The following is a 23,838-nucleotide window of genomic DNA, read 5'->3' as shown; positions in this document are numbered from 1 at the left end:
CAGAGACCCAGCTGCTGGGAAGACAGCCGTGGGAGGACCTGGGAGGGCAGCACTGTAGGCAGAGGGAACAGGGGTCATTTGCAGGCTCCCAGGTGGTGCAGGAGCTGAGTGTGAGCTGCAGAATGAAGGCGCAGGCTGCCAGGGGCAGAGACGAGGAGGCTGGCTTTGGGGGCTGCAGCAGCGTGGCTTGCATGGCCCTGCCCGCTGGACCATGAGCTGCTGGGTGGCTCTCTGGGCCCCAGGCTTGGTGCCCAGGTGTGCAGTCCCTGCCTGCCGAGCTCCGTGAGCTCATGGTTGCACCTCCTCCTCTCAGAGCGGCCAGCGCTGTGACGGTCCCGTTCATCCCTGGTCTCTCCGGATGGGGCAGTGGGTATAGGACCAGTGCCCTGGTACAGGTGAGGCATGGAGGAGTGAAAGGAGGAGCCTGGGCGTGTGGAGCTGGGGAGACTCAGAACCCCCACTTGTCTGGGTCTTGGCCAGGTTGGCACCTGGAGCTGTGTGAACCCAGAAGTGGCCTCACTGTTCCACTCTCTCACACCGACCAGGCAGACTCGGGGCCCCAGGCTGGCGGAGCTGACCCACCACACCCCCCTGGGGCGGCCAGGGGGCTGCGGCACAGCCCTGCCTGTGTCTGGGATGGAGGCCGGGTGAAGCCAGCACTGCCGGGGCTCTGGAGGGCTGCCCACTGCTCTGCAGGATGGCGGGCTGGCCTGGAGCGCTGCCTTAGCAACGCTGACTCACCCCTGTGTCCTCACCCATGAGCCAGCTCTGTCGTGGCAGATCTTCCCAGATTGCCGGCAGGAGGAGGGTAGGATTTGGCACAGCACTGGCCGAGGTAAATAAGTTCCTTTTTGTTTCATCTCATCTGATGTCAAAGTTGCTTAGTGGCTTATTTATCTGCTCGTTTTAAAAAGATTTATTTATTTATTCAAAAGGCAGAGTTACACAGAGGAACAGACAGAGAGATCCTCCATCCTCTAGTTCACTCTGCAGATGGCAGCAATGGCCAAAGCCAGGCGCCGTGGGCTTCTTCTGGGTCCCCCACATGGGTACAGGGACCCGAGCACTTGGGCCGTCCTCTGCTGCTTTCCCAGGTGCATTAGCAGGGAGCTGGATCGGAAGTGGAGCAGCTAGGACACGAACCAGCTTCCATATGTGATGCCAGCACTGCAGGGGACGGCTTTAGCTGCTACCCCACAGTGCTGGTCCTTCCTTAATGGTTTAGTGATGGGTTGGTTGCTCAGACGAGATGGTAAAAGCTAACTTTTCTGTTGAGTACCTACTAAGTTCCAGGTATACCTAAACTTCCAATTAGCTTTGAAGGCTGCTAGTATTTTTTTTTAACCCAGAAACCTTTTATTTAAGGAATACAAACCTCACACATTTCATAAATACAACTTCAGGAACACAGTGATTCTTCTCACCCTACCCACCCTCCCACCCCTCTTCCTCCTCCCCCTCCTATTCCCATTCTTATTTTTTACGAAGATCTATTTTTGATTAACTTTATACACTGAAGATGAACTCTATACTGCGTAAAGGGTTCAAATAGTATGAAAAAAAACCTGTTCCTCGACAGTTGAGACAACAGCTGTTCAAAGTCATCACATCTCAAAGTGTCAGTTTCACTTCATAGATTACCTTTAGGTGCTCTAGTAGTTACCACAGATCAGGGTGTTTGTCCTCTTAGGACTGGCTTCTTTCACTAAATATGATGTTTCCCAGTTACATCCATTTTGTTGCAAACGACAGGATTTCATTTTTTCTTTTACTGCTGTGTAGTGTTCCATGATATACGTATCCCGTAATCTCTTCATCGCGTCTTCAGCTGATGGACATTTGCGTTGATTGCATATCTTAGCTGTTGTGAACTGAGCGGCGAGGCTGCTGATGTGGCTCTGCCTTTACAGATAAGCATGGCCAGGCAGGGACTCACCATGGGTCAGGTAGGGGTACCAAGGTCTGTGTAGCTCCAGGCTCCAGCTGGCACCAGGGCTCCTCTCCCTGCCCCAGCCTGACCTGGCCGCACCAAGGAGCCGACACCTCTGCCTTGTGCCTGCTCTGTCCTGTGGCTCCAGGGACAGATGGTGCTGCCAGCTGGTCCTCTGCCATTTCCCTCGCCACAGGCCCTTGTGTCCTGCTGTTCCCAGGAGTGTCCTCCTTGCAGGTAAAAGGTAGCATCAGGGCAAGATGGAAAAGACCAGAATCCCCCACTTGAGGGATGCAGAGAGAGGAGCGAGGTGACTGTGGCAGCACAGTGCAGCCAGCTGTGCCAGAGGGAAGTCCTGAGCCGGCCCCTTCCAGCTGAGGGGTCAGGGCAGGCTCCCTGGAGGAGGTGATGGCCTTAAAAACTTTGCCAAGTAGGGGAGCGAGAGCTAGGCACAGTGACTTGTGTGGGAGGGTTAAGAAATGATGGGGGACTTTGGCAGGGACCCCTTGAGGACAGCCGTGTCTGTGTAATATGTGTCTCCTGTCCCGGTTGTCTTTAGTAGTGGTGATTTGCCAGGAGTTGCTTTTGGAAGGGCAGCCCAGCTAGAAACACTCTGGGAGCCAGGGGCAGAGCCCAGGCCGCACTCACTGGCCGGGCACTCATCTCCTGTGCTTCAGAGGGTCCTGGGGAGGGCTACAGAATGTTCTGGATGCAGAACCAGGGTCTAATGTCTGTAAGGGCCCCACACATAGTAGGTGCTCAGGCAGTCACAGAGTGCAAGCCTTGGCCCCGCCATGTCTCACAGGACTCTGCCCTGGCATCCAGAAACACGTGGGCCAGGGACCAGGGTTGCGGATGTTGGGGGGGGCGGGGCGGGGGGAGGCTGTGGTGCTGGGTTTCCCGGCTCTCACTCCCTGGCCCCGTTTGTGGTGTCTGGAGCAGGTTGTGGCCTGCCCCCAGGGCGTGGCCTGGCCCAGGTGTGGCCCTGGGCCTGGGAGAGGTCAGGAAGGGGCATGGCCCTGGGGCCACCCTCCAGGCAGCCTGTCATTTTCTGCACTGCCCAGGGTCCAGCCGAGCCAGGTGGGTCTGTTTCCTGGGGCACCTGGGGGAGGGCTGGGAGAACCGCTGCCCCTCTTCTCCTTCCTCTCTTCCTTCCTGTCTGGGGCTGCAGCCCCTGGGAGCAGAGGAGGGGGAGGATGGGGCAGATGGGAGGTCTGGAACCACAAGATGCCAGCCTCAGTTTCCCCACCGCTAACGAGAGTGTGTGTGTGGGGGGGTGTATAATAGTCCCTGTCACTTGGGCCTACCCAGTGCCAGGCAGGTTAACGCCAGGCTGACTGCAGGGAGAAGACAAGTTTTAAGGGGTCGAATGGCCCCTGCAGGCTTTGGGAGCAGGGAGGGGCAAGGGCAGGGGCCCCAGAGACAAAGGGGACAGAGGATGAAAAGAGTTTGGGGCCAGGTGAGGGCCCCTCCCAAGAGAGCCCGGAGGGGAGAGCCCCTCCCACCAGAGCCTCCTGGGGCCCCACCCTCCCGGCTCCAGGGAAGTTCAAGGTGGAACTTGGGAAGGCTGAGAGAGGGCCTGTCCCTGGGGCTCTGGCAGCAGAGCTCTTTCCAGGATCCCTGCCATCCATGTTTCCTGGTCCCCTGTAAAAGGAGGGTTCTTGCTTCAGAGTGGAGTTGAGAATAAAAGGCCCAAGGATGAGGCCTGCACCAGGAGGTGCGTGAGGAAGGGCAGCCGTCACCTGGAGAGGGACCCGTGAGCAGCCCCTGTCTGGCAGGCACCTTTGGGCTCTGGGCCCCCCTTGTGCCGGCCGTGAGCAGCCCCTGTCCTGCAGGCACCTCTGGGCTCCGGACACCCCTCCTGCTGGCCGCGAGCTGACCTAGGAGTTCTGCCATCTCCCAGCCTCCAGGCACATGAAGCCCTTCCCTTCCCTTCCCGTCCCCAGGTGCCCTGTGTCCTCTTATCCTCTCTCACTGGACCCCTCTCTGCTCTCTCCCTCTCCCACTCCCTTCCAGTGGTCAGCACTTCCCCTGCCCCTGTCTGCCTGGACTCAGCCTACCGGGCAGCAGGGCCCATTGGTTGTGGAGAGCTCCTGGGTTCCTCCCTCCTCGCTGCCGCCCCCTCTGCAGGCTGCTCCTTCTGCCCACCCTCCTTACCCCAAGCTCACAGTGTCTCACTGTGTCTGGTGACTTTGGGGGTCTGGGATTTGGGCGGGGCTTCTGCTTTACGGGGCGCTGATGGTGGTGACTGGTGGCATTTAGCTGGTGTGTGAGCATAATTGAGGAGGCCGAGATGGCTTCCCCAGGGCCCTGGTGGGAGTGGCTTGGCTGGGGCTGTCACTCCGAGCACCCACCCGGATGGCCATCTTCTGTCTGAAGGTCTCAGGAGAGTCAGATTTCCCACAGAGCCAGCGTTCCCAGGGCTCCTCATGACCTGGTCTCAGGGTCCCTGACAGACAGGTCCCTAAAGGTGACTGGGACTCAAAGGCTGGGGGAGTAGACTCTGCCTGTCCCTGGGAGGAGCAGCCAGACCTCGGCAGCCGTCTCTGACCTGCTGCTGGGCTGCAGAGTCCCCGGATCTTAAGCGTCCTTGTGTGCTGGGGTCTCTGGGTGCAGCGGCTTCCTCTCTGGTGAGCTCCAACTTGCACGCCTTGATTTTCCTCTTGAAACGCTTCACAGGATCTCACAAATCCTTGATTTCACTCCCCGCTATTTCTCCACTGGGCTTCTCCAGCTCAGTAACAGGTGCCTGGGGCCTTCTCTCTTTCCCTGGCACGGGGAGCCCCCCTTTCTGGCGAGTCCAACCGCCTCTCCCCTGGATGGCAGGGGCCAACTGGGGAATCCTCCTGCCGCTTCCGTCTCTTGCTGCGTCCACGCGGCAGCAGAGCCAGCTCACGAGGTGGCTCAGACCCGCCGCTCCTTCTCAGAGGCTCCAGTCCTCTGTCTCACGGTCAGCGTCAGGTTGGCCTGCACTCCAGCACCCTAACACTCCCAATGCCTTGCTCAGTTGTTCCTCCTCTCCTTCATTCAGCTCGGGGCCAGGAAGCTCTTGGGTACCCAAACTTTAGCCCCTCCCCTTCCACCGCCTTCTCCCTCTGTCACATCCCCTGTGTGTTTGCTGTCTTCCTTGCACTCTCACACACATGCTCTTGTTGCTTTGGTGTGTATCATCTGCCTGTGTCTTCAGTGCTGTGGTCCCAGCACCTTGAAGGAATGAGTGGGAGTTTTTTAAAAAGGTTGATCTTCATCCCCAGCCAGAACTGGCTTCCTTCTAACCTTGTCTCCCTCTCCCGTGGTCTTGGTTTTTATGCTTTGCTGGGACTCCTGCCTCCCAGCCCCAGCCAGCCCCACCCCATTTGCATCCAGAGACTGGCCGGCTCCCACAGCTCGGCCCCTGGCCTCCCCTCCAGCAGCCGGATTGTCCATCCTGGTCCTGGCCACTCCCTGTTCCTTCTGGTCCCCTGGGTTCACAGGACTGGGCCTTGTGCTGCCTGCAAAACCCCAACCTGGGGCCACGCCCAGCCTCCCCTCCTCTCCCCACTCCCTGAGTCATTCCTTCCCTAAGTGGCCCCCTTGGTTCCCACCCCTTGCCACAGCTTGAGGCCTTCCGCAGCCGCAGGGCCCGGCTGGGTACAGCAGGGCTTGTCACTGTGGAGTTTGTGGCTGTTTTTGCATAAACAACTGTTACGCCAGAGCCACCCCGGCACGCAAACAGAATGACAGCAGCGGGTGAGCCGAAACGCAGGCTGCCGGGCCGGCCTCCCTTTCATCTGCGTGGACCTGTGTTTCCATGGGACAACTTCCAGGGGGCCGCCGTGACCAGGGCCTTTGGTCAAGCTGATCTCAGGCGGAGCAGGCTGCTGTGGTGCCCCACTGCAGACACTTCCCAGGGTCCATTTCACAGAGGGGTGTGTGTGTGTCTGTCTGTCTTGGGAACTATACAGATGCAAACCATGTCCCTTCCTGGCCCAGTGGCCCCCCTGTACCTCGTTCTCAGCACACCCAACTGGCTTCTAGTGACTTCCCCTCCTGTCCCCAGAATCTGTTTCCTCCCTGAGGGTCTGCGGGCTGTCGGGGGCTGGGGGATGAGAGTTTTCCCAGCAGCCCTGCGAGTGGCTGACCTGGTGCGGGTGGCTGTGGGTGGTGTCGCGGAGCGCCACAGACTCTGTCCTGGTCAACACCTTGGTTCTTGGCTGAAATGAAGCCCTGGTGGAGGACAGATTGCGTGGCCAGCTGGCCATGTTGGAAGGGAAGGTGAATGTCATTGTCACGGCCTGGGACTGGCAGGCCCCACCTGATCCCTGCAGCCTTGCAAAGGCTGCCTGGCCGGCACAGCTGACGCCTCTGACCCCTGGGACCTCTCCTCGCTTGGATGGTTGCCTGTGTCCTTTCACAATGCTTTGGCTTTAAAAATTTACTTATCTGAGAAGCAGAGAGAGAGAGAGAGAGAACAGGTGAGCTGCCATCTACTGGTTCACTCCCCAGTGGCCCAGTCCTGGTTGGGTCAAGGCCAGGAGCTGGGAACTCAGTCCAGGTTTCCCATGTGGGCAACAGGAACTCAATTACTCTGAGCCATCGTTGTTGCCTCCCAGGACTTGGGCTAGCAGGGAGCTGGAGCTGGGAGCTCAGGCCCTAGCCCTGCCGTGTATGATGCCAGCATCTTCACCGACAGGCTAACACCTGCCCCTGCCTTGGCTGTATTATTATTTTAATTTGAAAGTCAGAGTTATAAAGAGGGAGAGGCAGAGGCAGAGAGAGTGCTTTCATCTGCTGGTTTACTGTCCAAGTGGGGTACAGGCCAGGACTGGGCCAGGTGGCGGCCAGGAGCCTTGAGCTCCATCTGGGTCTCTCGCGTGGGTGGCAGGGGCCTGACACACAGAGCTGCAGTTGGCAAGCACTTCTTACAGGTCGGATCCTGTTGTAAGCCCTTTACATGCATAATCTCACTGCCTCCTCACTGTGATGTTCTTATTCCCATTTTACAGATGTGGACAGTGAGGTTCCAAGGGGCTCAATGAATAGCTCAGGGCTGCCCCGCCAGACAGAAGCAGGGCCAGGATCCAGCTGGGGAGGGGCCCGTCGGGCCTTGCTGCTGCCCTCTTGCTGGCCCTGACCCTTCCTGTCTTTTCCTTTCTTTCCCCTCTCTCCACAGTTCTCTGTGTTTCCCTCTTGGGGACCCAGGTTTCTTAGAGACTGAGGAAACAGGGAACTGATGGGGGACTAGGGCAGGTGTGCAGAGGCCGTTTTTGTTTAAAGAATTATTTATTTATTTGAAAGGCAGGGTTACAGAGAGGCAGAGGCGGAGACAGAGAGGGAGGTCTTCTATCTGCTGGTTCACTCCCCAGATGGCCTCAATGGCCAGAGCTGGGCTGATCTGAAGCCAGGAGTCAGGAGCTTCCTCTGGGTCTCCCAGGCAGGTGCAGGAGCCTAAGGACTTAGGCCATCTTCTGCTGCTTTCCCAGGCTGTAGCAGAGAGCTGGACTGGAAACAGAGCAGCCAGGACTTGAACCAGCGGCCATATGGGATGCTGGCACTGCAGGTGGTGACTGACCTGCTATGCCACGGCGCCAGCCCCCAGAGGCCACTTTGCAGCCAGAGGAACATGGAGTGATGGAGGCTCCTGGGACACAGTTGGGCGCTGTCATGTTGGTGCACCTGCTTAGCGCCCTGCTTAGCACTGTGGCCTCTGCCAGCAGCTGTGTTGGCCCAGCTCCGTGGCTCCAGTTCTCAGGTGTGACAGCCTGGGTCTGAGAAGCCACCGTGCAGCCTCGTTGAGACCTGTTCCCAGGCCTGCTCTGCTCCTTGTGCAAGGTCAGGGAAGCCCATGGCACAGGCGATCACAGTGCCGGCTCCCGCCGCTCTCTTTAGGAATGGTTTCTGGAGCACTTTGGGGAAAAACACAGTTACGCATGGAAGGGAGAACTGGGTACGGTGGGCAGGATGAGGGGGGAGCAGGAGAGCTCTGGCCACCGCGTGGGCCCAAGGGGCTGGGAGAAGGGACCCGTGTTCTGGGGAGGCCGAGGACACCATGCCTCTGCAGGGACCCGGAGGAGCAGCTTTTTGAAGGGGCCCATTGGGCTGTCAGCTTCCTGGGAAAGGAAGTCCCTGCTGCGGCCAGGATCCCGCCCCAGGACTGTGTGCGGGGTGGGGGTGGGGAGAGAGGTTGGGAGGGAGCCCTTTCATGCCTCTCTTACTTCTCTGTGTGTTTATTTTTCTTCTGCTTGCTCTGCTCCCTACCAGCTCCTGTTTTTCCTCTGACCTCATCCTGTCTCCATTCTTCTCTCTCCTTTCTCCTCCCCCTGACTCTGCCCTCCCCCCAGCCCAGCCCCATAATCACTCTCACTGCTCCTCCCTTGCTCTTGTTTCTCTCTCTCTCTCTCTCTCTCTCTCTCCCTCTCTCTCTCCTGGGGGGAACTGTGATGCCCGTAGCTGCTGCGCCCAGCTCCAGGGTAAATGAGGTTGCCTGTGGGATGGCAGGGCCCAGCCCACTGCCTGGCCGCCGTTGCCATGGTGACCCAGCCCCGTGGCAGGCAGCAGCCTTGGCTGCATGGTGGGAGAACACGAAGGCCTCTGTCTGGTAGGAGAGAGGCCCGGTCTGCCCTTGCATGGCCTCCGACTGTCCCAGTTCACCGCCAGGGGCCCCGGCGCAGGGCTGATTGCCTGTGAGTGCGGGTTCTGGGCTAGATACTGTCAGAGCTGGCTCAGCCACCTGGTTCCAACCCCTCCGGGCCCCTTCTGGGGGTCTGCTGCCTGTAGGGATTGGGGAGCAGCTGAGTGGGCTGGGGGATGGGAGGACTGGGTCAGGAAGCCCTGCTCCTCAGTGCAAGGGTCTCCGTCAGAAGGGCGCAAGCCCTCTGTCTCTGGGGACAAGCAAGCTGCTGGATGCCACTGGAGGGGGTGTGGCAGCTGCCGCTGATTCAGCCGGGAGGGTCCTCCCACTGCCAGGAGCCGAGGATTCCCGAAGTGTGGGTTATCGGGAGATAGAGCTTGCCGTGCCCTCGCTAGGGCGGCCCAGCGGGACAGTGTGCAGGAAAGTGCTGGCCCCTGGCCCGAATTGGGCGAAGGGCTGATGCCATCACTGGGGAACTTGTTTCGAGTCCCGGCTCCAGGCTTGGAGCTGGCCCGGCAGGTCTGGGTAAGGAGAGGCCGTGGCTGTCAGCGATGCCTGGGTTGCAGCAGGGACCACAGGAGAAGCAGCTAGAGCCGAGTGGCCAAGAGCCTCAGCCTTTGGGGTACATAGAGCTGGGGTCAAGGCCAGCTCTGCCCTTTCCAGGATGTGGGATTTTGTATGTGTGTCTCTGCAGGTTACTTGCCCGTTTCCGCATCTGTGAAGTGGGAATACCTCGCAGGGCCTTGCGGCAATCCAGAGATTGTTATGGAATGCTGAGCCGGGGCGGGCGGCGGGGGCGGGGGTGGGGGTGGGGCAGTGTGGAGCAGGTGCTGGCCTGGCCTGGCACATGGGAAACACTTGCAGAGGGACCACTGCTCCCCATCTCACCTGCAAACCTCCCCCACACTTTCGGGTTTGCAAACTGAGGAAGCTGAGCCACACACTTGTTGTGTCCCCAGGTGGTTGGCCTGGCCACAGCGCAGGGACAGTGACCCACACGGCCGTCCCCTGTCCTGCAGGTTCTGGCTCCAGTCCCCACACAGGCTGGGGCTCTGCCTACTCTCCCACAGCCCCTGGACAGCACCTCCCAGGTGAGCCCTGGCTCCGCCTCCATGCCCCTAAGCCCTTGGCTCCGGAAGCTGGAGCCACTGGGGCTTGTGCACCGGCTCTGCCTGTCAATCAATTCCAGAATGAAAGGAAGGTACAACCCTTAGGGTTTGCAAAGCCCCTTTGCTGTGCACCCCACGGCGCCCCTGTGAGGTCCTCACGGTTCTGGTTTGGCAGGTGAGGGGGCAGGTCCCTGGGAGGCCCCGAGGCATCCCTTCTGCTCTGCCTCCCTTCTTGCCATTTCTGTGTCTCACGGTGAGAAGCAGTGACTGCTGGTGGAGGGAAGACGCGCTCCCTGCTGGCCCCGCTGCCGCACCTGGACCCAGCCCCTCACCTCTCACCCTGGGCTCACCCTCAGCCCTCCCGGGTGGAAGTGGGCGGGCGCACGCTGTGTTTTCCTTCCCCAGGACGAAATAGCTTCTCCATCGTTTGCCCTTCACTTAAGACCTTGGATGGGAGGCCCCGTGCCTCAGGTTCCCCGTGCGGTTGTGGCCAGTGTGCATGGTCTCTCTCCCTGTCTTGGTGCCGAGGACAGGGGTAGCGGGGTGGGCAGATGCAGGAGCCTGTACTGCAGGACTGGGGACTTCTCTGGGCTCCAGGGCCCTGGGCACCCCACCACGGCCAGCACCCAGCACCTCGGAGCTGCGAGCTGCACATGGGGCGGCTGTGATAGGAGTGGTGAGTGGCAGGGAAAGTCCTCCCCACTTGTTCTGGGCCCCTGGGGCTCTTCAGAGTGACTCAGCGGGAGAGCAGGTGTTGGGTTTCAGAGGAGGCTATTTTTACCCGTGGGGGTGGAGGGAGGCCGGTGCTCTCCTGGCGGCTGGGCGAGGGGCAGGGATGGCAATGGGCACTGTCCTCCCCGCCTGTGGAGGGTGACCCTGATGGAGGTCGGGACACACTCAGCAGATCATGCCTGGGGTCCACAGCCAGCTGGACACCAGGTGTGGAGAGAGAGCGCTCCTGCTTTGGGGGGCTTCTGGTTTGGTGTCACCCAAATACAGCCACCGCTCAGGGCGCATTGCCACCGTAGACAGCACCACAGAGGTGAGGGGCATGCTGGCCGGAGCTGAGCAATGCCTAGAGTGAAGTCGGGCAGGAAGAGTGCTTCAGGCAGAGGGAGTGGCACGGGCAAAGGCCCTGGGGCAGCGGTCAGTGTGCTGCATGTGAGGAGCTGAGAGAAGGCCAGAGCGCGGAGCCTCCGGCAACCTAGTTAAGGGCTTCCTCCCGTGAGCCCCACCTTCCCTGCGGGCGGAAGTCCTGGAGGCTGTCTGGTCAAGTGTCCATTTGGCAGACGGGCTCGTGGAGGCCTGGGAGCTACATGAACCTGCCTTCTCAGAAGCACGCAACACGGGCACTCTGTTCTGCTGTCGTTCTCCTTCTTTAAACACAATTGCCATTTAAATTAAATTTATTTTAAGTTAACAGACTGACCTGACATTCGTCTAAAATGTTTTTCTCCTAAGAATTAAAAAACATTTTCAAGATGAAAATCATGCAACATAAAGGTAACCGTTTTTAAAAAGATTTATTTATTTATTTATTTTGATAGGCTTATATATTGAAAGATGTGAGACACACACAGAGAGTGCGATATCTTCTATCTACTGGTTCATTCCTCAAATAACTACAGTGGCCAGAATTGACCCAGGCCAACGTCAGGAGCCAGGAGCTTCTTCCGGGTCTCCCACATGGGTGCAGAGGCCCAAGCACTTGGGCCATCTTCTACTGCTCTCCCAGGTGCATTAGCAGGGAGCTGGATTGGAAGTGGAGCAACTGAGACTTGAATAGGTGCCCATATGGAATGTTGGCACTGCAGGCAGAGGCTTTTACCTGCTATGCCACAGTGCTGGCCTAAAGAGTTATTTATTTATTTGAAAGCCAGAGTTACAGAGAGGCAGAGGCAGAGGCAGAGAGAGAAAGATTTTCATCCACTGGTTCACTCCCCAAATGCCTGCAATGGTTGGGGCTGGGCCAGGCCAAAGCCAGGAGCCGGGAGCTCCATCTGTGTCTCCCACGTGGATGCAGGGGCCCACGTACTCGGGCCATCTTCTGCTGCTTTCCCGGGAGCATTAGCAGGGGGCTGGATCGGAAGCACAGCAGCCAGGATTTGCACCTGCACTCAAATGGGATGCTGGACGGCCGCCCCAGGTGTGGCATGGGGCCCCGGCTCTGCCACCTCCTCCGTCACTGACGACCGGGCGGCTCGGGATGGTTTGCGTCTCTGCTCTTCCCGGAGCCTCAGATGGGAGAATCTCTCCCCCTTTGCTTCCCCAGGGCTACCGAGATGTAAACTTGGATGTTAGGTGGCTGGTCTGGGCTTGGCCCAAACGCCAGCACTTTTCCGTGCTGCTCAGAAGCAGCGCGCTCTCTCTCAGCCTTGGTCTGCTCATCAAATAGATAGAATAATATAGAAAATATAGGATAATAATGCCTGCAGGAGAGACCCAAGAGTTGCTAGGATGGTACACCTGAGAGCTCCTAGCACAGGACCCGGTTCTTCATAGGTGTTCACTAAATGCTCACCAAATGAATAGCCTATGAGGGTGCTTGCCAGGAAATATTTTTTCAATTCTCTACCCTTCCAACCGCCACATTTTGAAAAGGTCAAGGGCCAACACGTTCTGCACCTAGAAGCAGACTTAGATGTTTGAGAGGCGCTGGGAGGCGTGACCGAGCTTCAAGAACCCAAGATGTGACCTGATGTCACAGGACAGCCTGGCGCCTGGCTCAGGGGTGAATGCCCCTTCTTGAACTTGAGAGTTTGGCACCCACTGCTACCCCTTTTTGACTCGTCTGCTGGGAACCTCGAGGCCAGTGCAGTTCTCTCGGGCAGCAGCTGGTTGCCAACCCGAAGGCCTTCCACCCTTATTTGGCTCCTGAGCTCGGTGTGTTTGCTTTTCATTTTGGCTCCCAGCACGTGTGTGTGTGTGTGTGTGTGTGCGCGCGCGCGTGCGCGCATGTACACGGCTGCCTCAGAACCTTTTTTGGGAAGAAGGCAGGGGCCAGGCTCGGAAGGGAGCTTGCGGTGTTGACGGGCGCTCCTGCCTTGCTGGTGGGAGCTGGCTGGAGGCTGCGCTGCTGTGGCTCTGACCCCCCTGAGGGGCCAGGGAAGGTGCTGTGGGCACAGGTCCCTCACAGTGCTCAGCATGGCCTGGCACAGACAACGAGGCCGTTCGGGGGGCCTGGCCAGCGGCTCTGAGCATGGCCCACAGGCCTCCCCTCCCCCTCACCTCGGGGGCCTGCCTTCCTGTCCCCACACTCCTTGGAAGAGGCAGCAGAGGGAGAGGGGAATGTGGCCATAATTGGTGGCTTTTGAATTCCCACAGAACCTTTCCCATGGGGGTGTGGCCTGGCCTGGGCGCAGGGTGGCAGCCAGGTTCTGTCGGGGACGTCCAGTGCGGACCCTGGCTGGGGCTCCCCACCTTTGTGTAGGAGCCTGAGGTTGGCTCCATGCGGCTAACCACTAACACTAACCGGAGCTCCCAGCAAATGCTCACCAGGGGCAGGTACATGCCAGGAGCGCTGGGTACTTAGCTCCCTCTCTGTCGCTGCCACACGGACCCTGGCAGGTAGCTACTGTGACCCCATGTTTACAGATGAGGAGGCTGAGGCTGAGTTGCTTGCCCCAGGTCCTGTGAGTTGGCTGTGGAGCCAGACTCTTGCGAAGGCCTGTGCCAGCTCGTGCGGAGGTGGGCGTCTCCTTTGCACGCCGCCTGCTGGCCCAGGTGATGTTTGCAGGCCCTGGAGTTTGAGCTGGGTAACCGCCGTAGGTCCCGTTCTCTCCAGGGGTCTGCCAGGGTCTCTGTGGCCTCCTGCGTCCTGCTGCCCAGCTCCTGGTGGCACCCCTGTCCCCCCGCCAGCACCTGTGCGGGTGCCCCGCTCTCCCACCTGCCCCTCTTCGCCACTTCTTTCTGCACCTCACACCTTCCTGGTGTTTCAGGGCTCAGCTCTGTGGTTTGTGTGCTTGGCACTGGCTCTGTTCCGGGCCTGGGTTCCTGTCCTGCAGGAGCCGCTGTGTGACGGCTGCAGAGGCTGTGAAGGCAAGGGCTGCCCCGCAGGGTCAGTGCTGAGAGCGGCCTCAGAGGCTGCACCTTCCCTGGGCAGAAGTGGGAGGAGAGGGGAGGAGGAAGGACCACAGAGCAGACGGGGCAGGTAACAGGGCCTGGGCGGGTGCCTATGTGGAGGGGGAGCAGCAGGAGTGGGCGAGGGGCACAGAGCAGCCGCATGTGGTCTGGAGCTGGGGGAGCGGCTGTGGGGGCTTGCGGCGGGGCTGCAGTGGCTGGACTCTGATTCTGAGAGCAGAGGGGAGCCAGAAAGGAGTCTTGAGCAGGGGAGGCGCTGGGGAGGCTCGTGTGAGTCCTGTGTGTGGGCGTGGGGATGTGGAGGAGCAATGAGGAGGACATGACCAGGTCTGCCTGCGAATGCCTCTCTGGGAAGGTCCCTCTGGGGCTGGGGACGCTGGAAGCAGGTGGAGTGACCCGAGGCCTCTGATAGCCGTGGGGATAGTGCCGGGGCCGGGTGCTCAGGCCAGTGGGGTAGGCCAAGCGTTTTGGGTGCTTGCAGAGGGAGGACAGGCAGAATAAGTGAGCCTGCAGGACCCCGGATTTCCTCGGATGCCCCAGCTGGGTCTCACTGGACAGGCCTCTCCCTCGGCTCCGGGCCACCTTGGTCTCTGACCCTGCTCTGACCCAGCAGGTGAGGGACATGACTCTGACCAGGAGGAAGGACACAGGGCAGGACCCAGTCCCGCATGACGAAGCCTGGCCAGCTCTGCTGAGGCCGGGGGCCAGCGCCTGGCACGGCTGCCGTCTGAGCAGCCACGTCTCTGACCTGCAGGTGCCCCTCCGGCTTCAGTGCTTGGCCTCCCGGTCAGCTGTCTTGGCCCAAGCCGCCTGGATGCCCCAGGCAGGCCGTGACTCCATCCAGGGCCTCTGTTCTCCCATGCCTGCCCGAGGAGGAGTGGCCCGGCTCTGGGGCCTCATTGGCCAAACCCTGCCTGGGCTGCACACACCCCTGCCTCCTGGGCTGGCTGCCCACCCTCCTTGGAACGGGGAGGCCTGGCTTGGCCTGGCCTGATACAGGCACAATGCCTGAGCCCAGGGAGGGAGGCAGGCAGAGTCTGGGAGCCCAGGGGCTCTGCATCCCTTCTTTGGAGGGGGGCAGGGGCAGTGTGGTGCCGGGGGGTGGGAACAAGAGCACAGCCCCGCTGAGAGAAATGTGATGTTCCCCATGTGACCCGGCTTGTCTTTGTATTCTCAGCGGTTGGCTCAGGGCCCCGTGCAGTGAGGGTGCTCGGTGAATGAACACGTGAACCAACAGTCGAGGCAGAGATCTGTCTGCAGGCACGCAGTGTCCCAGGAAGGCGGGGCTTCCGTTGCACAGAGTGAGAGGAGGCTCCTGGGAGTAGGCAGAGAGAGAGCCCTGAGTCTCAGGCATCTGGACTGCTGGCCCGGGGATTTTTTCTGTACTGTTTCCTTGTCTGTAAAATGGGTCAACACTCCTTGAGGCTGTGGATGTGAATAGGTTGGGGAGTGAGGGCCTTGTGTGTGGCCTCCCTGTGTGCGTGTCCAGACCTCCCAGAGACCCCAGATGGTCTGTTTGTCCACCTCAACTTGCCTCTCCTCTCTCTCTGTCTCTCTCCAGGGCTTCTTTCTGGAGCATTCTTCCTAGAACTCCCGGCTGAGAGAGGGGTTTGAGAAGAGTGTGGGTGAATGGAGCTTGCCTGTGTCTTCCTTCCACCTGTTCCTATACCCAAAAAGCCATCCACCCACAGCCTGCGGGCTCCCATACTTTGGCAGTGGTTACCATGGCAACAGGTCCTGGTGCCTGGACCACAGCAGCCTTCCACGCCCATGAGAGCCCGCGAGCCTGACAGCTCGGCACCCCAGCCGCCTCTCCAGGGTGCCCAGTACCACGCCTGGTTCTCAGCTACAGCCCTGGGAACCCACAGGCAGTTCTGAGTTAGATGGATCTGGTTCCACCCTTTAGGGGTCCGTGACCTTGACTGTGTCAGCTCCGTGTGTTTGGAATTTATTTTCGGTTAGCTCCGGGAGACACATGGAGGGGATCGTGCGAGGAGTAGAGACCCTGGCACGAGAGCTGCCCGCCCCCTTGTGCAGCTGCAGCAGGCTCACCGTGGGGTCACCCTGCCCTTCAGCAATGTCACAGGATGGGCGGGAGCTCAGGCTGTGCAGCCAGACCTCTGGGGTCCCAGCTGGGCCTGGCCACCTCCCCGGGCCTCAGTGTCCTCCTCAGTACGGGGAGGATGATGATGTCCCTGTCGCCCAGGCTTGCTGTGCACTGTCGGGTGAGCACGGATCAAGCGCTTGGAAGGAGCTGCGGCGCTGCTGTGCTGTACCCGGCGGCCCCTCCTGGGCTGTGCTTTCACTCTGCTGTTTCCGCCACCTGCAGTCAGCGAGGGCCTCGGAATATTAAATGGGAAAACTCCAGAAATGAAATAGTTCAGAAGTGTAAAATCGCATGTGATGCCGCTGTCTCCCTTGGGCCAGCCTGGGAGGTGACCCGTCCTTGTGTCCAGTGTGTGGCACTGTGCTCTGTGTATGTGGCAGGAAAGAGCAGTGGAGGTAGGGTTGGGCCTGGGCCTGTACCCCACACAGGGAAGGGGCCACATTGACCTTGAGAGTTGGAACTCCCGCGCCTGCCCGGCCTGGAGACCCTGCGGCAAGCAGTGAGCTGATCTCTCTGTCCCCGCCTGTCCCCCAGGGCTTCGCCTCTGTCTTCTCCAGCCGTACATCCCGGAAGTCAGCCTCACGAGCCGGGGATGCTGACGGCGCCATGGCGGATGGCGAGGGCTACCGGAACCCCACGGAGGTGCAGATGAGCCAGCTGGTGCTGCCCTGCCACACCAACCAGCGCGGCGAGCTGAGCGTGGGGCAGCTGCTCAAGTGGATCGACACCACCGCCTGCCTGTCCGGTGAGGCGGGCCCCGCCCCTCCCTCCCAGCCACCCGCCCACAGGCTCAGAGCAGAGGCCACGATGTTCAGAGCTGGCCCGGTGCTGGCTGAGTGCCACCCTGGAGCCTCGCCTCGGCCCACCTGCCTGAAATGCCTCCCCAGGCTCCCCATCCTTAGTGCAACCCCTCTCCCCCAGACCCTCCCAGCCCTGGGGGTTGGTCCTGTGGCCTTAAGTCCCTGCTTCAACACAGCACAGCCTTAAACGGGGCCTTTCAAGGCTGGCCTGGAGTTGTCTGGACAGCGACCATGGCCGTGGCTGTCCCACTATGTTCCCACGTCGGGCTGAGCGGAGCTGATTGGAGTTCATTGTGCTGCTTTGGTTGTCCCTGTGTTCTCCAGCCCCACCGGACAGCGGGGCCTGGCTGCCTGCACGTTTGACAGCTGCCGAGTGCCTGCTGTGTACCGTAGACCAGGGTGCAGGCCTGCGTGCACCCTCAGGTCACTTGCTGTCTAGTGGAAGGGAGTGCGGACAGGCAGACAGAACCCGTGCGGGTATCCCCTGGGGTCTGCGGGGGGTTGGATCCAGGGCTGCCTTGCAGTTACCAAATTCTGCAGATGCGCAGGCCCCTTATATACAGTGCTGTCACCTGCACACACCTCCCATATGCTTTATTATTTTGTTTAAGATTTGTTTATTACACACACACACACACACACACATCTGATCTTCCACCCACTGGTTCACGCCCCAAATGGCTTCAACAACCAGGGCTATTCCAGGAACCCAGAACTCCATCTGGGTCTCCCGCGGCGGTGGGAGGTCGGCATGGAGGCCATCTTGTGCTGCTCTCCCCGGCACACTGGCAGGGAGCTGGACTGGAAGCAGAGCAGCCTCACCTGCTGAGCCACAGTGCCAGGTCTCCTGTACACTTCAGGTCAAGCTCAAACAAGGCAAAAGCTCGGCACGCAGTTAGACGACGTGCAGGGGCTAATGACAAGACTGTAGTCCTCACATGGGCAGCACAGATGTAAATCCCCCCCTCTCCCTGCGTATTTTCTGTCTGTGGTTGGTTGAATCCATGGATGCAAAGCCCTTGGAGGGCGAGGGCCAGGGCATGGCCGCTGCAGTGACGTAATGGAAAGCAGCGGGGGTGGGGTCCGGGGGGTGGGGCATGGTGGCCTTGGCCCGGGCAGCTGGAGCAGTCTTTTGCGGAGCTGACATCCGATCCGAGGCCCATGTGACATGGGACGGCTGCTAACGTCCGACCGTCTTTCTGTGCCAGCGGAGAGGCACGCCGGCTGCCCCTGCGTCACTGCCTCCATGGATGACATCTATTTTGAGCACACCATCAGGTGAGTGACCCCTGCCTGCCGCGAGCCTGGGGCCCCTCCCCGTCTCCTAGCCCGGTCAGCCTGTGTGCTGCTTGAAACCTGACTCAGCTGACCAAGGGCCTTTAGGAGTGGGGTGGGGGCAGCTGCTGGGGGTCAAGGACCTGCCCTCCAGGTCTGGAGCCCGCCTGCTGCTGGCTGCCACGGTGGGGCCGAAGAAGTGGCTGCAGGTGTGGAGTTGGGGTTGCCGAGGCAGCATTGTGGGTGCTGTGTGACGTTGGGGAAGTCAGTCTGTCTCTCTGGGCCTTGGTTATCTTACCTGCAAGTCGAAGAGGTTCAGCTTCATCAGTGAATGCCTTTCTGAGCTTGGACATTCTCTGGGTCCCTGGTCACGGACAGTAGGGAAGCCATTAGGCAAGATGTCTTCCACTTCTGCTCACATACCTCCAGGGACGGGGAGCTCATTCCCAAGCCTGGCCTTGCCTTTCCTTTCTGACAATGGCCATCCTGGTAGGAAGCTCTGTGTTGTCCTGTACTGACTGTTGTCCCCAGGTAGCTTTACCTACAGGTTGTTGCCCTGCTTCTGGGTCCCGAGGAGAAGGTCATGCATGCCCTTGGCCCAGGACAGGCTGCAGGGGCTGCAGCCAGAGCTGTTGTCTCTGACCCTGCTCCTACACTTGCCTCAGAGCCCCAGGACCCCAGGCTCATTCAGGAGGGCCCGGGGGCCCGCGTGTCACAGTTAAGGAGGATGTTGGGCTGGCCCCTGCCCACGCTCAGGCTTTCATTCGTCCACTCTTACTTAGTAGTGGTTGAGTGCCTTTCCTGGACCTGGGCCTGCACCAGGTTCCCATGCACGGAGCCCACTGGAGCACAGTCTGTGTACCCAGCAGCCCCTGCGTGCAGGGAGGTGGCGGGAGGGGCATCACTGCCGTGCCACACAGATGTGGTCTGACAGGGGTGCTTGTCCTACTTTGCCGGTCGTTTTTGCTTTAGAGTGGTTTTAGATTTACAGAAAGATGTATCTCCGAAGGCAGTACAGATGGTTCCAGTATATCCCACACCCAGTTCCCCTTTGATTGACATTTACCATCCTAGGATACTTTTGGCACAATGAACACGTATGGTTTATTTATTTATTTGATAAGCAGCAAGAGGGGGGGGGGAGAGAGAGAGAGAGAGATCTTCCATCCTGCTGGTTCACTCCCCACATGGCCACAACAGCCATGCCAGGGCTGGGCCAGGCTGAAGCCAAGAAGCAGGAACTCCATCTGGGTCTCCCACATGGGTGACAGGGGCGCAAGCACTTGGACCATCTTGTTTTTTTTTTTAAAGATTTATTTTTATTTATTTGAAAGACAGAATTACAGAGAGAGGTAAAGACAGAGAGATAGGTCTTCTATCCACTGGTTCACTCCCCAGATGGCCGCAATGGCTGGAGTTGTGCCAATCCAAAGCCAGGAGCCAGGAGCCTCTTCCGGGTCTCCCATGTGGATGCAGGGGCTCAAAGACTTGGGCCATCTTCTACTGCTTTCCAGGCCATTAGCAGAGAGCTGGTTTGGAAGAGGAGCAGCTGGGACTAGAACCGGAGCCCACAGGGATGCTGGCGCTTCAGGCCAGGGCTTTAGCCTGCAGCGTCATACCGCTGGCCCTGGACCATCTTCTGCTGCCTTCCCAGGCACATCAGCGGGGAGCTGGAGTGGAAGTGGAGCAGCCAGGACTTGGACAGGCACTCTGATATGGTGTGCGGGTGTCACAGGTGGCAGCTTAACCTGCCCCACAATGCCAGACCCTCTAATGTATATTTTAAAAATTCTTGTTTATCTTATTTGGATCAGGCTGCAGCCAGGAACCAGGACCTCGTTTGGGGTCTTCCACCTGAGTGTCAGGGACCCAAGTACTCGAGCCACCACTTGCCGCCCCCAAGAGTGCACATATGCCAGATACTGGAATTGAAAGTGGAGCTGGCACTCAAACCCAGGCATGCTGATATGGTGTCGACACCAAACCGCATCTCAACCGCAGTGCCGAACGCCCGCCTCACTGAACCAATACTGATATATTACCCATAATGATTTTTAAATACCGTAGTTTACTTAATCCTCAGAATAGCATAATGCGTTCATGCTGTTAGTTTCTCGTTTTACAGCCGAGGAAGCTGAGGCTCAGAGAAGCGAGCCACCTCGTTTAAGGGCGCCCAGCTGTGGTGAGCCCAGGATATATGACTAGGTAGGCGGCAGGCAGTGTGGCCCCAGAGCCCTGGCTCTTTACCAACGGGCTACATTTCCTAGATGTCTGGGGCGGGTATACAGGCATAGAGGGTGGTCATGGGGGCTTCCTGGGGGAGGTGTCTGAGTGGACTCCGGTACTGTCAGCGCTGTACATGATGACGCTGCAGAAGCCTGTGGAGCCAAGCCTGGGCCTGCTCTGGGTGCCTGCTGCCAACACAGGTTCTGCTCCTCAGAGAAGGGAGGACTAGAGAGAGCTGCATGGTGGAGGCCCTGCCCCAGGGCGCGGAGAGCGACCGTGAGCCTGGGCACAGGTGGGCGTGTGTGGACGAGAGAGCAGAGAGCATCCGGGAAGGAGGGTAAGCTGGGAGGAAAGCTTTGTGTTGGCTTTTGCCGTTTGCAAGTATTTTCGAGTGTATTTTTCGGGGCGAAGGGCTCTTGTTAAGCATAACCACGGCACCATTACCCTACCTCAGAAACGAAATCATTTCTCACGAGCATCGGTGTCCAGTCAGTGTTCGAATGCGCACACTGTCTCATGAGTTTGTTTTTCTTTTTAACTTTTACAGATTTTTAAAATATAGACCTTCTTTTTAAATTTGTATTTATTTTATTCATTTATTTGAAAGGCAGAGTTAGAGAAGGAGAGATCTTCCACCTGCTGGTTCACTCCCCACATGGCTGCAATGGCCAGGGCTGGGCCAGGCTGAAGCCAGGGAGCCTGGAACTCCATCTGGGTCTCCGATGTGGGTGCAGGGGCCCAAGCACTTGGACCATCTTTTGCTGCTTCCTCAGGTGCATTAGCAGGGAGCGGGGTTAGAAGTGGAGCAGCTGGGGCTCAAACCGGGCCCAAATGGGCATTGCAGGTGGCGGCTTAACTTGCTATACCACAGTGCCGGTCCCGTGAATTTGCTTTTACTTTGTTTATTTTATTTTCCTTATTCAAGTCAGGATGCAAATATGGTTACAATAAAATTTACTGCTGTGTCTATGTCTTTTTAAAATTTTTATTTATTTATTTTTATTTATTTGAAAGGAAGGGGGAGAGAGAGAGAGAGAGATCTGTGAATGCCTGCAATAGCTGGGACTGGGCCAGGCTGAAGCCAGGAGGCAAGAACTCAATTCTGGGTTTCCCATGTGGATGGCTGGGCACCCAAGTACTTGAGCCATCACCTGCTGCCTTCAAGAGTCTAGAACTGGAAGGGGAGCTGGGACTTAGGTCTTTTTTTTTTTTTTTTTAAGATTTATCTATTTATTTGAAAGGCAGAGTTATAGAGAGAGAGAGAGAGAGAGATAGGGAGGTCTTCCATCCACTGGTTCACTCCCCTAAATGGCTGTAACGGCTGGAGCTGGGCTGATCTGAAACCAGGAGCCAGGAGCTTCTTCCAGGTCTTCCACATGGGTGCAGGGGCCCAAGGACTTGTGCTTTATCCTTTGCTGCTTTCCCAGGCATATTAGCAGGGAGCTGGATCAGAAGCCGAGCAGCTGGGACTCGATGGGATGCCGGCGCTGCTGGTGGCAGCTTTACCCTCAATGCCATAGCGCCAGCCTTAAGTCTTTTTTTTTTTAAAGAATCTGTAAATACTCCCCTCTTGTATACTATGTTTTGTTCTTGCATATATGAAAGATCTTTTAAAAGTTTATGGAAAATGTCTATCATGAAAAAAATTCAATTTTTTGCACTGGAATAAAGTTGTCTTTTAGTTTCATTTTCCATGGACTTTCTGAAGTACCTTGTACATACCTATGATAAAGTTTAATTTATAAGGCCAACGCCGTGGCTCACTAGGCTAATCCTCCGCCTGGTTGGGGCGCTGGATTCTGTCCCGGTTGCTCCTCTTCCAGGCCAGCTCTCTGCTGTGGCCCGGGAAGTGCAATGGAAGATGGCCCAAGTGCTTGGACCCTGCACCCGCATGGGAGACCAGGAGGAAGCACCTGGCTCCTGGCTTTGTATCGATGCAGTGCACCGGCCGAGGCGGGCATTTGGGGGGTGAACCAATGGAAAGGAAGACCTTTCTCTCTGTCTCTCTCTCTCACTGTCTAACTCTGCCTGTCAAAAAAAAAAAAAAAAAAAAGTTTAATTTATAAATTAGGTGCAGTGTGAAATCTGTAACAACAATAATAACAAGTACAACAATGCAGCTTACTAAGTTAGGTAAGACGTGCACTTGTTTATTTCTGGAGTTGTCTATTCAGTACTCGTAGACGGTGGAGCTGGAGCTGTGGAAAGGACGCCTCGGATGAGGGGGCGCTACCGTATTTAGCGACCATAGAGGTTTTCACTATGTGATCGTGGAAACTTTCAGACATGGAAAATTGTGCCGAGATCCAAAGTAAGATTTTGCTAAACTGCCTTGATCTAGAGAAGCATCGCCAAGTGTACGTTTCTCTCCACCCCACCTCCTCTTTGGTCGCCAAGTGTACGTTTCTCTCCACCCCACCTCCTCTTTGGAGCCATTTGAAAGTAAGTTGCTGTGATCATGTCCTTCTTACCCTGGTATATGTGGTGTCACTCGGTGGCGGTGCTAACGGAAATGAACAGAAATCCTCAGGTCTGGCAGACGGGCACTCGTGTTCTTGGAAGAGCGCCTGGCCTGGCCCCAGGCTGTGTCGTCCTCCCTCTCACCTGTCCCTGGGACTCATACACACGGGGACTAGAGAGGCAAAGTGGCTCACCCCAGGTCGCACAGCGCGACTGGATCCCAGACCTGGTAGCTTTCCCCCTGGGCTCAGTGTGGCCCCCGACCGGCACACCCCTCGCCAAGGGCTCTCGCCAGGCTGGGGCAGGGGGCTGAGTTGTGTGAGGAAGAAATCACCCTGGGCTCTCCGTGTTCCTGAGGCAAGGCACAGAGGTGAAGGTCTTCTCAAGGTCACAGAACACAGCTGGCGGCCAGCATGCCAGCCCCCTGCCCTCTCCCACCTCTGGGTGCCTCCCCTGGTGCTGCACAGGTTAGGTGTTCCCTGGGGATGCAGGAGGCACAGGCTGCAGCCAGGACACATGAGGCTGGTGCCCTTGGCAGGCTCCTGACCCACATTTTAGCTGTGGGAGCTTGGACAACTGCCTCCCCCAACGCACCTGCTAGGCTCGGGGCCAGGTTCAGATGGGTGGTGTCCCGCCCTGGCCCCTGTTTCCAGGTCCCCGTGTGCGCTCTCCGCATAGCCCCTTGCCCTTAGGAGGCACTCCATCAAGTGGAGTCCGTTCATGCGTGGGCCCCTGTTGGGAGGACCTGCCCCATAGTATGCGCCAGCCCTGGGGAGTCGCAAAGCATGGGGCGCTTAGCGGTTGTGGGGAGACAGTGGTCAGGGCCCTGGGAGAGGGGCTGGAGGCTGAGCTCTGGGGACTTCTGGAGGGTGGGGCTTCCCTGAGAAGGTAGGCTCAAGCCAAGAGCGAAGAGGAGCTCAGGCATTAGCTGGACAAGCGGAGCAGGGCAAAGTGGGGAGGGGAATGAACCCAGACCCCTTCTCAGCCTTGGCTTCCCCACCTGTGCAGTGGGTGCAGTGCCCCTCCCCCGTGGTGGCACCACAGATGTGAGTAAGTTCTGTGGGCTGTGACGTCGTCCTGCCATCCCCCAGGCCCCCGCAGAGGTGCAGGGAGCAGCTGAGGTCCTACCCCCCGCCTTGTCCCCTCTGGAAGGCTCACCTCCTGCTTTCCTCTCTCCAGTGTTGGACAAGTGGTGAATATCAAGGCCAAGGTGAACCGGGCCTTCAACTCCAGCATGGAGG

At 58.4% G+C, this 23,838-nt stretch overlaps 1 protein-coding gene across 12 annotated transcripts in view; it reads left to right on the top strand.

The window, feature by feature from the left end:
• ACOT11 (acyl-CoA thioesterase 11) overlaps positions 1-23,838 on the top strand; it is a 64,625-nt gene that overhangs the window by 9,780 nt on the left and 31,007 nt on the right. For 3 of the 12 annotated variants that reach the window (XM_051856447.3, XM_008265212.5, XM_008265215.5), the window contains exons 2-4: positions 16,371-16,581; positions 17,845-17,914; positions 23,777-23,837. In XM_051856447.3, coding sequence (XP_051712407.3) covers positions 16,443-16,581; positions 17,845-17,914; positions 23,777-23,837 — 270 coding nt within the window. In that variant the 5' untranslated portion in view covers positions 16,371-16,442. Of the gene's footprint in view, positions 1-728; positions 836-8,472; positions 8,593-16,370; positions 16,582-17,844; positions 17,915-23,776; position 23,838 lie in introns of those variants that run through there. The other 9 variants (XR_016237354.1, XR_016237353.1, XM_070078452.2 and 6 more) reach the window with 7 other exon arrangements.

This window comes from Oryctolagus cuniculus, chromosome 7 (genome assembly GCF_051225735.1).
Source record: "Oryctolagus cuniculus isolate XC-2025 breed Fujian yellow rabbit chromosome 7, ASM5122573v1, whole genome shotgun sequence".
Lineage (NCBI taxonomy): Eukaryota > Metazoa > Chordata > Mammalia > Lagomorpha > Leporidae > Oryctolagus > Oryctolagus cuniculus.
The sequence above is the reverse complement of the archived record's forward strand: the minus strand, read 5'-3'. Positions and strand labels throughout refer to the sequence as shown.